Source organism: Pholis gunnellus (genome assembly GCF_910591455.1).
Source record: "Pholis gunnellus genome assembly, chromosome: 7".
NCBI lineage: Eukaryota > Metazoa > Chordata > Actinopteri > Perciformes > Pholidae > Pholis > Pholis gunnellus.
The window spans coordinates 11,426,491-11,439,174 of record NC_136533.1 but is presented as its reverse complement, the minus strand read 5'-3'; the positions used below and the strand labels follow the sequence as shown (position 1 = coordinate 11,439,174).

Here is a 12,684-nt window from a genome sequence, read left to right as displayed (position 1 = left end):
GTCTGTGTGCGGATCCTTTGCCTTTTTATTCCTTTCCTTTCTTTTTCTGTTGGCCGTCATTTTGTGGCAGATGCAAACATTGTCTCTTCCCTGGACTCCGTGTGTCCTTGAGCCAACCTTCTGCTTCCACCTGCAAGGATGCTGCTCTGCATCATCCCTCTTTACTTTATCTCCTTCTCTGCTGCATGACCCGTCTCATTTCACCTTAGACAATATCAGTATCTGTGTGCAGAGAAGTAGACAAAGCTCTTGGGCTCTCAGGTTTATAAAACAAGCATTGATGGACTTGAATGTGCTTGAATGTTGCCACACAATATTAAAATAAAAACAGACTCCTGTGTGCATCTTGGATTTTACCAAACCTAGGATTATATGTCTGCATATAACTCAGAAAGACTACAGCTCTCTCAATAATTCACAACTGAGGCTCCAAGCAGAAATCCTTTGAGTTACTCAAGCAGGAAACAAGGAGAATAAATTAGGCTACCCTAGGACAAGAGAGGGGCTTCAAAGGGGCTCTGCTGCATTATCAAAATGGTCTCTCCATCTGCAGCCATGACCCGAAGAACAGACTCACACCTGCCAGAGCAGGTGCAAGACAGCACACACAAGCGTTGAAGTACACAAATGCAACAAGATCAGCATCAAAATGCAAATTAAAACGAGGCAGGGCCAGTATTTCTCATCAATCTCTGATAGGAGTTTGTTTACTCTCGTCCCTTTTTGAGTCTATCTAGATAAGATTAATCTACATTCCATGTTCATGTGGGAAAATCCAAACATCTGATGAAGAGAAATCCAGCTGCATCTACACTGCGATATATATATTTTTTAATTACTTATTTTTTACCTTTTTACTTAAGTAAGAGTAGAAACACAAGGTAAAAATACTTAATTACAATTAAAAGTTCTGCAATCTTACTCAAAGTAAAAGTACGAATGTGCAGTATTGCCATCAACGTGTACTCAGAATAACAAAAATTGAAAGCACTCAAATGGCCTCATATCATTTAATTGTTATGGTTGCACTGATGTCTGAGTAGTAAAGGCTAATCTAATCTAAACTACCTTCTAATCTGTAATCAATCAGCACACTTTATAAAATGATCATATGTTTTGTAGCAAAATATTATCTGCAATAGAACTACAGCTACATTTGGTGGAGTTAAAAGTACAATATTTCCCTCTGAAATGTAAAATAAGTAGTTCTTTCACTGAATAATATTCCATCACTGACAAATATTAACGCAGTGATACAGAAAAGATTTTTTTCTAAAATCAGATTTGACAAATTACATTTGCCAGAGACTTTTCTTGAAGAATCTGATCTGCTCAAGATGTAAATGTCCTCATCGCCTACATGAATATATGATAATACAGAAACTGAAGAATGTAAACCTTTACACCATGTTTCATTCAAGAGGAGATAACAAACATGCCTCCACTGTCTAGACTGCATTACTCATCGACATAGAAGAGTTTTAGGTTGCAGCCGATACCTCGACTCAGACTTTCACGAGCTAAAGCTTTGAGTAATAAAAAGTAGCTCAGTCACTGATTAGTTGCTTCAACCACCTGACTCAGCGTCTGATGTCACACTGAGGTTATTCTCTGTAGTCAAAGTGATAGAGATCAGTAGAGCCTCTGCAGGCCCTGGACCAGCACTCAATCCCGGACATACAAACAATGTACTCCAAAAACCAAAGATCTCAAAACCCTCCCTCTTTTCCTTTTCCTTCCTCCCTTCTGCTGAAGCCTCTAGACCCCCCTCCACCCCTCCATGGGTGAATCAGTGAGTGGATACTGGAAATGCCTCCCATGGCTGACCTTATAAGGCTGTCAGGAAACTGCTGATTTCAGGTTTTAGGGCTCAAATGGCAACCCCCTTCCCTTTTAATGCCATTGCCTCGACCCCCCCCTCCCTCTATTGCAGCCAGCATCCTGTCTTTATCGGCTCATATGTCACACAGGGGAAAGGCCCGCGCTACTAGCTCCACAAAGGCCTTCTCGCAGCATGAATCCTTAAGATAACATGCTGGATGCTTTGCTTGCTGTTATCCTGAAGTCATCTATATATTATTTGGGTAATCTGCTCTGCTAATGGCAGGATGTAAACTATAAGGACACAATCTTTCATTACAGCCAATTAAAATGTTTGCCATCATTTAAAAAGTTGTGCTATGTAAGTTGATACACATGGTAAAACCTCACTGATAATGACCAGCCAACAAGTGCAGCTTTCTTAAACAGTAAAAAATGCTTTAGGTTTCTAGTTTCAAAGGATCAGATGAATCTGCTTTTTGAGTACACTTTCACTCAGGTTATAGTAACGTTAGCTTTGTTTGTCTTGACTATATCCACCTTAGAAGCAGGCTCAAAATGTGTAGTATAAGGTTAATAAAGAAAAAAAAAAGCATTTTTGACCTTACTACATTAGCCGCTATTAGCATAACACACCAGGGACTAGAATCTATTCGAGGTGCATTGTGGGTAATGTAACTTTGTAAACATAACTAATATGATAAGCTATACTGTCACCTGCTAGAAAAAATAGTTGAGCATAATACATTTTAAAATACAAATTATGCTAATCAATACATTATTGAAATATTCCCCTGCTTTTTTTGTGTTTTGTTATTCACATTAGCATAAGTTTTCCAAACTAAATGCAAAAGAAAGCCACATGGCTAACATCACAGCCTCTCATCTCTCCACATGAAGCCACTTGTGGAGAGCAGTGCAGCTAATTAAAATGATTAGAGAGTTAGAGAGAGTTTCCCTTGGCTGAAATTTGCAAGGAAATTTGTTATTCTAATGGAGCAAGAGAATGCAAATTTAATCAACCCCTTAGAATTAGCCTTTTACCCAATTTTCTGTCAGGGGGAACAACATTTAAATCTTGCTGTTCATTTAGTTCAGATGTGTCCAGCCACGTGCCAGTGAGGGCCCAGACTAGTGTGCAGAGCTCCTTCTCTGTTCCTAAAGATATGCATTTGGTCAGAAGGTAATCTAAAGCTGAGCATGTATTTTGTTGTGAGATGTTCCCCATGACGTACAGGGCTGAGTACATTTACTAAAGTACTGTAATAACGTGCAATTTTGAGGTACTTTTTGCTGACATGAGCTTCTCCATTTTATTACTTCTACTTCACTACATTTCACAGACAATGCTTCTCCACTATATTTATTTGACAACCACAGTTACTTTGTAAATTAAAAACATGTATGTTCCTTTTAAATATGATACATTTTTTACAGATTATACTGCCCAAACATACAAATAAGCCTCAACCAGCTGCAACATCAAATGCTGCTTTTATATTACTGCATGATGATAATAATCCGATAATATAAAGATATATTTTGTTTTTGTTACTTTTTTTTGTTACATAAGTTACTTACTTACGATCTGAATAGCCTGCTTCTTCTACCACTCTTTCAGAGACTTGAACCTGTTGGGTGGGTTGGGTTAATTGGGAAATATTACTATGGAAACAACAAGTAAATGCTAAATTTAAACAATTATGCTCTCAGTAATAGGGTTATATAATAGAAAATGAAAAGGTGAAAACCGGCAATGTCACATTCTACAGTGTTGCAACTGAAACACTCCCCAGGCAACTCAAACAAGTCTGTGTATTTTCTCTCTAATATCTACTGAAGCAGGTCATAAAGATGAAATGTTACATCTGGCTTCAACCACAAACCTTTTGGCACAATATACAACTTAAATACTTTAAAAACATGAACCGTCTAGAAGACTGTTCTCATAAAGGAAGGATATAATTGCAAAGCGTGGTCTGTTTGAAGCCATAGTTAGCTCCAACCTCCCAACTCTGTCCACCTCAGGCAGGGCTGCTTAAACAAGTTTGAGCACCTTTGCAGTCCCGACTGGAGACAAACGCATGTGTGCATCCATATTTGATCTTAGAGGATTCATATTAAACCAGCTCTCTCAAGAACTATCATATGTACAGCAAAATACAGCAATATCAACCATGGCACTCGACTCGACTCAACTCAACTTTATTTGTACCAAAATGTATGATCTCTGTGTTGTCTTGATTCAGTTGTAGGACGTTGTGTGACATCCATACCTCTATGTCATACAAACATTGCACTAACTTATTGATCGGTAAAGATCATCTAGGGATACAGAAATGTATAGTTGGATGTCATCAGTATAGCTATAAATCTCAATTATATGCTTTCTGATGACATCACCAAGTGGTAGCATATAGAGATTAAAAACTATTGTGTCTAAAATAGAATGTTTCAGGACCCCCAAACATGAGGTCAAATAAATATAACTGAACACCACAATATGCAATTCAGTTTAATGTGCCATGAAGAGATTTGAAAACATTTTAAAAAGCATTTGTATTTCCTGAAATGTTTGAGATCTGAATAGCAGTTTATGGTGCAGCACAGTAATTTAAATCTATTCACACACGTAGAAAGTGACACACACAGCATCATGTAAAATAAATGTATTATTATGATTCAACATAGTAGCCTTAACATAGTCTTTACAGACACAAACTTATCTTTTGTTCATTACTTTTCTGGATTCCATGAGAGTGAAAGCTGGACTTGAATACTTCATTCACAATTCATAATAACTGAAGGAGTCAAATTACTTGCATCAGAATTGATGAGGTAACAAAAAGGCTGCAGCTGCCTCAAACTGAACAGCTTGTGCAGAAAAAGGCAGGGCTTTTAAGGACATGCATCTGGGCAACAGGTCTTTCAAGATCGCCATCTTATCATTAAAAAAACGTGTCCCTAGAGGAAGCAGAGGAGTTGTGCTTTGATACAGCCGTGTTTTTACACGTCTGGAGTTGAGTCCTGTATGCAGCAGGATGTTCCTTTAATAGTCTCCCCACCTGGAACTCGTAAATCTTTACGTCTATATATTTCTTCATAGTAAATAATATGCAGTTCGTTGTCAGCAGTGAGCCTCTGTCTCTCTCCCTGAGTTATATTTATGTAGTTGATCTGGGGCTTTCTTTGTGGATTAAACCAGCACATGCTGTACTATCGTCAGCCAGCCTTGAGGGTTTTCTTTTGTGTGTTGCATCATGAGGAGAAAATGCATCGATATTGTGATTCTATCTAATTCAAATGTATTCCGACTCTTTTAATATGCAAATGTTCGATTTCACTGGAAAGTACAATTACTCTTGAATGTGCTCTCGATGCTTGTTTAATGACTTAAAAGCCAAATAGAATTTTTGAAATTGATCCTGCGGCTGAAACCACTCGAGCCATATTTCTCTGCTCATTCTCTTTCATGTAACCAAGCACTCAACCTGTCCAGCAAATATAGACTTCATATACAAACTAATGTTGTTTAATTACGTATCACAAATCGGAACAGCGAGCAATAAAACACAGAAATATTGTTGCATTGTTACTGAATGCAATTCAGCCAAAAACGTTTAGCATGATGATGCTGTGAGAAAGTGCCTGTACTTAAAAAGTACACTTTACAGTCACCAGTGCTATTATTCTGCAATAATGGATCAATACACACCTGCTAACGGCTCATTGTTGCATCGGAAGTGGTCCTGCATAGAATACAGATTATATATATGAGTTTGTTTTGGACAGCCCAAATAAGCATTTTTCTTAAGTTATTTTTAAGCGGCTACAAAAAAACGTTACAGAAAATTATATGAACCTTTGTATTGTAACAGATCTAATTTACATGATCATTATGAACATTTAGATTCACATTCAGAAAAAAAATGTACTGTCCATCACAAAGCAATGCAAAATTGTCTTTAACACAGTTAATAGGTACACACACACACACACACACACACACTGCTTAAAAAAACAACACACACATTAAGTATGAAACAGTGAATTAAACAAAACCAGTGTCCGAGTGCACGTCCTGGTGGGATTGAAGAAATCCATATTTCTGGGCCAGAACGACCAATCAAACATTGTTTCTATAGAGATCCTTGTTTTACCTCCTGAATGACAATGTAGTTCTCCAACATGCTTGGAAAGGGAGGGGTGAAAAGAGGGGTGTTAAATTGGACGCAATCTACATCCTCACCACTAGATGCCACTAAGTCCTTCACACTGCTCCTTTAACCCGGTGTGAAAATCTATGGTCATTCTTCAAAGATGCACCCATAGGACGGGGAGCAGACTGCATCAGCAGCCTGCAATAAAATTAGCTTGGCATTTACAGACAGACACACTCACCTAATCAGCCTACTTTCATATGTCTCACAATCTTATAACATGATTCCAATCACAGGCACAGAGTCACTTTGCCCTCAGAGAACCCTTCCTCCCAGCTCTGACATGTCTTATCTTAACACAGAGAGCACACAGTGCAACCACACGCCTTTTGTACTGTGCATAACTAATCTACGGGAGGTGTGTGTGTGTATTATTTTAATCAAACTATCAAATGCTATTAAAGGAAGAGTTTGTCATTTTGAGAAATTTGAAAATTTGAAAAATATTCACTTTCTTGTTGAGCGTCAGACGAGATGATCGATACTTCTCTTGCGCTCTACAGTCAATATGTAGCTGGAGCCAGCAGGCGGTTAGCATAGCTTATAGCATAAAGACTGAAACAGGGTGAAACAGCTAGCCTGGCTGAAGCTTCATATTTAACGTATAGACGTGATAGTGGTAATGATCGTCTCATCAACTCTAAGCAATAAAGTGAATATGCATGTTTCCCAAAGTGACAATCTATTCCTTTAAGACTGGATAATTGCACCATTTCAATATTTATTGATTAAGGATTATTGAATAGGTCATCTGTGTGAGACTTTATTGTGATCTGACATTCTCCCTGGTTAGGATAACATGGAAGTGCACGTCTTGGTAAGGAGGACTCATGTTCAACATGTGTTGTAGAAAAAGGTAGAAAAAGGTTGAAGCACATCTATTAAACACAGATAGCAATCAGAACAAAGGCATTATATTCCAGTCTTAAAAAGTTACAGAAATAGTCTCCCTTGTGGCCCAGCATTTCCATCAGGAGAACAGGAGGACTTTCTGCAGCGTCCTCCTGAGTGGCACCCTCTCCTCAGGCTTGCTGTCTGGGATCATATCAGCGCTCCTCTCTGCACTCAGCTGGATGCCCGGCCTCATCTCTCTGACAGCCTGCAGGCCTGCCTGAGTGATGTTCCTGCAGAAGTCTACCGTGACCTCCTCCAGACTGTCTCCGTGAGCCACCACTCCCTCCAGGCTGCAGTCGGTGATGCGGACGCAGTTCTCCAGGTGGAGGCAGCGCAGCTTCCTGCAGCTCTGCAGCACGGAGATCACATCCTGGTCAGTGATGTGTCCACAGCCAGACAGGGTTAGCCAGAGCAGGTTGGGACACCTGTAGCACAGACAGCAGTCAGTTACATCATCAATCAGTGACAAGTTAGGAACAAACATGATGTAGTACAACCAGTACATCATCTGTTCTGCGTCATCACGCCTTAGGACATATTGTATAGTGGGGAGGGATTAGTTCTTTAAGTCTTAGGTAAGTCTTACGGAAGAAATGCTGTTTGGCTTGTATGTTGTCTCTTGAATAGAATCGGATAACAGAGGAGAACATAAAGATTCGGGGCCTGATCTGAGCCATGTGTGAATAAGCTCTAAACAACTCTGCCGTGAGGCAGCACATGGTCTGCTTAACAATAGAGCAGCTTAATACCTAAAGACCAAGCTTTCTTTTCTTTACACGCTGTCCTGCTGGGCATGTGTTTCCGTCCTGTAAAGAGCTTTTGTGAATAAATAGAGTATGGAGAACAATTAGAGGATGTTGATGATGAATTATAGCTTGATAAAAGTGCATTTTCTCATGCTTAATCTTACAGGAATTACTTCTAAATGTTGCAGGTGAATTACTGCTGTGAAATGCATGTTGACTGTATGTTTCCAGCCGGTGTAGGGAATGAACTGCAACCTACTGGCAGGCCAGGACCACACAGAGCACTCTAGTGGCAACAGATCGAGGATGTCATTCAGTTCACTGATGCAGATTACATAAAGACTTACATAATCTTACCACTTCCCCACATGTGAGCCGCACATTTTCCAGTTGCCTGCAAGTGTTGAGGGTGCTGCCCCAGTAACATCTGAACATAGGGTAGCACAGTCAATCCACGTGCCCTGTTGCATTGCTACATAGGGCCAATGTTTATCAGCGGATGTGACTGCACGGTAATGACTTTAACCAAGACAAAATAAAAAAGAAGGGGTGGTGGAACAGCAACAGCTCAAAGCCAGCGTTATTTGGAGATTCAGCATCTATCTATCTATCTATCTATCTATCTTATATGCCGTTCACATTAAAACAAACAGCATGGAGGGCAGTCTGGTCCGAGCACAAGCAGAACACCACACTGCTAACCTGTAATCACCAGTTTAATGACCTGTTTGGTTTCCCAGCGGTTATTTTGTCCGGTCAAATTATCCCGTGGACTCTAAAGGGAACTGCAGACATACATTTAACATTCTGCTGCTTTTGGTCTCTCAAGTGGAAGGGTTTGTATCAACTATACCAAACTGAATTTTTTGGACATCTTACTATCGTCAGTTGTAAATATTTTCAAAAGCATATGTCAGCTAAAACTATAAGCAGAAGTCATAACTTATAACTTAAATATTAGCCCAGGACGTGCACTTATTTTAGGAGAGAAAGCATTCATTTATCCAAATAAGGTACATGACATTTTGGAATGAAACTACTCAGCTTCTTGTGCCGCCCACACTGGCGTGTTGAGCATGTTAATTTACGTTGTATAACTCTTGTTGTATAACTGTGACCTCAAGATAATCAAAATCAATGAAACAGAATTCTTGATTTAATGTATTCATCTGGCCATAATGGGGCTTCAGACAGTACACCACAATATAAAGAGGCCCAAAGACCTGCTGTGTTTTATTTATTTTTTCCATTAAGATAAAAAAAAAACACAGACATAAGCTTGGCGTCAGAGTTTGCGTGGAGTATCATCCAGAAAGAGGCAGGCCGAGACAGACGCACATGTTCATTCCTCTTTCAGCAACAAAGAGCCAATTGTAAGCTCCACCTGCCTGCGTAAAACTCCAGTCTGCAGCTGACTGGGAGGGTCTGCGGCCAAATCACTCTTTATCACCCCCACTGCTTCTCTGCGTCCCCTCCCACTTTGTCACGTGCACTGGCTCTCCACTCACTCACTCAGACCATTGGGGAGGGTTTATCAGTATGCAATGAGTGTGCCTGCAGGGCGTCGAGATACAGCACCCAGAAAAAGTAGGTGGTTCTAGTTTTGACCGGTCTAACGGCTTTCGTGTCTTGCGTCTCAAATTTCACAATACAGGAAATCCTCACAGGGTCATACACTGAGCCAATGAGCCCCTCGTCCCTCCTCTTGTCCCGGCCAGCTGCGGTGGACAGACTCCCTCACATCATTGGTTGTTACTGGCTGCCTTGAAGAAATCATCCAGAGACCTCATTACGCCTCTCCAGGCTGAGTCCTGCACGCAGCCAGCCACGCACACAAGTCCAAAAGACAGTAGAGCTATGTTTCAGGGTCCAATCAAATCCAACTGTCACTTCATTCAATAAATATGATTTGATATTTGGCCACAGTTATGTTAGTTAATAGAATCAGTCTTATGTCCCACAGTCACTTTTCTTTTTGTCTAGCCAGCTCCAGATACTCCATCTGTTTCTAATGATTTTCTACAGCTAAACAGTTTCAGTAAGCCATGTGCCTCTCAATGAAAACAATGTGGTTCCCTGCAGTGATGTGAATGACCCTGGAAAACCTGGAAATGATGTGATTATCCTCAAAACACATCTTACCAAAAATAAAAAAATGTAATTAATACAGAAGTTTGTGAAAAGCAGCTGTCTGGACAAAGTGACAGTGCTTCCAATAATGTTACACTATAAATTCTGATTGAACATGTGTTGTTAATTCAGCTCAATGGTCATATTTGAGGTTGTGGTTTGTACTTTTCTCTAGTAAGAGAAAGTATTCAGATCCTTTACTTAAGTAAGAGTAGCAATAGACTACAATGTGGAAGTACTCAACTGCAAGTAAAAGTCCTGCATTCAAAACTTTACTGAAGTAAAAGTATCATCAGCTTTTACTTTAAGTAGCAAATGTAACAGTTTTATGCAGAAAAATGGTTTCTGCTGTGTGTAAAAAGTCAACTTTTCATGACCTCAGAGAAACACCCGTTTTCAGCTTTGCAATGATACCTGTTCCAGCAAATTAAGTTTATTTAGCTTAAGATGTAGGACAATTTAATTAAACCCCAAAGGAACTTAATCCTTCAGTAAAAAAAGTCACCAAATTTGGAGGTGAATGGTTTTAATCTGAAAAGTTTTCTTTTTTTTGTCAGACAAATGTCGTGGAGTAAAAAATACAATATTTGCCTCTGAGGTGTAATGGAGTTGAGGTATAAAGCTGCATAAAATGGAAATACTCAAGTTAAGTACAAGTACCTCTATTTTGTACTTAAGTACAGTACTTGAGTAAATATACTTTAACCCAGGGGCCCGAGACCCACAAGAGAGCTACTAAAAGATAAGAAAATTCTGAAAATTAGCTTACTTTTCATTTTACTTTAGGTCGTTTTTTGAATACAGGTGACTCTTAAGTTGAACTGCTTGGACGTTACTGGTAGTAAGTATACATTGTTTTGTTTAAGGTGTCACAAGCCACTGCTTTAGATTAGATTACAGTACTGTATAGTACTAGTGTTGTTTTGTTCACCCTCTGTTTGTCTATTTCATCACATAACACACGACAGAGCAGGAGGGGGGGGGGGGGGGGGGGGGGGGGGGAACCACACACAAACACTCACATGCGGCAGACATGGGTCAGGAACGTGCTGACCCGGCTCTCGTGTTTACTGCAGATGTCCTTCTGAAACGAGCTCTTCAACCAGTCCTCGATGTTGCACACTTGCAGGACCCTGCTGGAGTACCAGCAGACTGTCAAGTAACGCAAACAGGGTCCCACAACAAAGTTGTCCCTCGTCAGCTGACACGGGGAGCTGAAGTGGAGGAGAGTCCAGAGGCAGGGGTCCAGGAAGACCTCGCGCAGCTGATGACAGGTAAGGGACAAACTCCTCCGGCTGTCCTTGTCCAGGAAGGAGAAAAGCTGGAGGAGACATTCGTGGTTGAGCTGGGTCAGCTGCATGGTGAGCCGTCCCAAGACAGAAAGAGAGGCCTCTGTCCTCCGTGGTAAGCAGCAACAATGCGCCTGCAGCCCGCATTGTGTGGCCCAGATACATGATGCCTCCTCAGGCACATGCTGCAGGCCTGCACATATAAGGCCGTGGAGTGCTCGCTATTTTGGGAAGACAACTGGCAGTACGGTCAAAGAGGGAAGTGTTTGAGCCATGCGCTCCCTTTCCATCTGTCATGGCTCTCAACAGGCGGCAAGCCCTGGACTCAGCCAGATGTTTACACGTTTCTGGCCTAGTTCTCAAGTAGGCCTGCAGATAGTCTACACACTGAGTGACACAAAAAAAAAGAGGATGTATAGACTGTAGAATGTATAACAGTCCTGCAATAACAATTTGACCCTCGCTGCAGAATGATAGTAATTTGACACTAGAAGGCCGTTTTCACATTGATTATTTATTTGAAGGAGTTGGCCTAGATGCCTTTTCAAGAATCTTTAAATAGGTAATTCAACTTTTTTTGTGGGGAACTATATCGGACTGAAAACATGTCTGTTTGTTTGTGTGTCATTTCAAATGGTCATTTTTTTTAAAGATAGAGTTTGTGCAACACATGAAAGATATAGGTTAATGTATCGTCTGCTTCATGTAGGGAGGAGCAAAAATATCAGGATCAAATGAAAATATAATGCAGTCCAACACCATCCCAAACACGAATCACAATGAGTCGGGTTAGCCTCTCTGCACAGCATCAACAACAATAAACATTTTATACACAGTTTATACATTAGAATCTGTTGAACTTGTTGCGCTGAATCAAATGAAGGCCTAACTATGAAACTTTGACAACTTATGATTCACATACAAGGTAATTACACTGCCTAATCCTGTCATGACCCAAACCTGACTAACCCTTCATGTAAAAGTCACACGTAGTGTTACGTAGGCATTAAGGAACACAGTGAACTATGACTCAGTGTGGGTTTGAAACTGCTCAACTGAAGCACAGAGGACATACTGAGATGGCAAAAAGCCAAAATACCATTAAGTCTATGTCATGACCCCACACTACTGCAGTTATGTCCTGTTCCACTTATTACCAATCTCTAACAAAATGCAGGGCATTGGGAAATGCCACAGTTGGAAAGGCAGATTACAGTCTCTATACTGTGACTCACAGTGTCTTAACCAGACCTCTGATCTGACAAACACAATGCAATGTGGGCGTATTAATAGCAGCTGTGATCTAGCCTCCAACAGGAAAAGAAGAAGGTGGGGGGGCCACTTGTGTGTCATTAATGGGGACGGAGTAGGGAGCACACAGCCACCTGTGAGCAGGCGAGGGAGAGCAGCTGTTCATCATCATACAGGAGTGCTTGTTCCTGCCTGAGCGAGGAGGCTGACTGGCTGGCACGTGTCCCGAGGGGAGCTCTTATGTGTGTGTGTGTGTGTGTGTGTGTGGGCAGAGATGTTCGCTAGAGGAAAACAACATAAAAAAAGGCTTGCTAGAAATGTGCTCCCTCTCCT

At 40.7% G+C, this 12,684-nt stretch overlaps 1 protein-coding gene across 1 annotated transcript; it reads right to left on the bottom strand.

Moving 5' to 3' along the window:
- Window positions 1-4,402: 4,402 nt before the first annotated feature.
- Window positions 4,403-11,204, bottom strand: fbxl22 (F-box and leucine-rich repeat protein 22). The gene is made up of 2 exons (XM_079163282.1): window positions 10,834-11,204; window positions 4,403-7,360 (listed from the first exon to the last, which is right to left on the bottom strand). The coding sequence occupies exons 1-2, from the start codon at window positions 11,169-11,171 to the stop codon at window positions 7,012-7,014; spliced, it is 687 nt and encodes a 228-aa protein (XP_079019408.1). The 5' UTR covers window positions 11,172-11,204; the 3' UTR covers window positions 4,403-7,011.
- Between the last annotated feature and the right edge of the window lie 1,480 nt (window positions 11,205-12,684).

Excerpts from the sequence above, each read along its gene's own strand:
- fbxl22 (XM_079163282.1), bottom strand. The coding sequence starts at position 11,171 with ATGCAGCTGACCCAGCTCAACCACGAATGTCTCCTCCAGCTTTTCTCC. Across the intron at positions 7,361-10,833 it reads CTGACCCATGTCTGCCGCAT|GTGTCCCAACCTGCTCTGGC; the intron begins GTGAGTGTTTGT and ends TCTGTGCTACAG.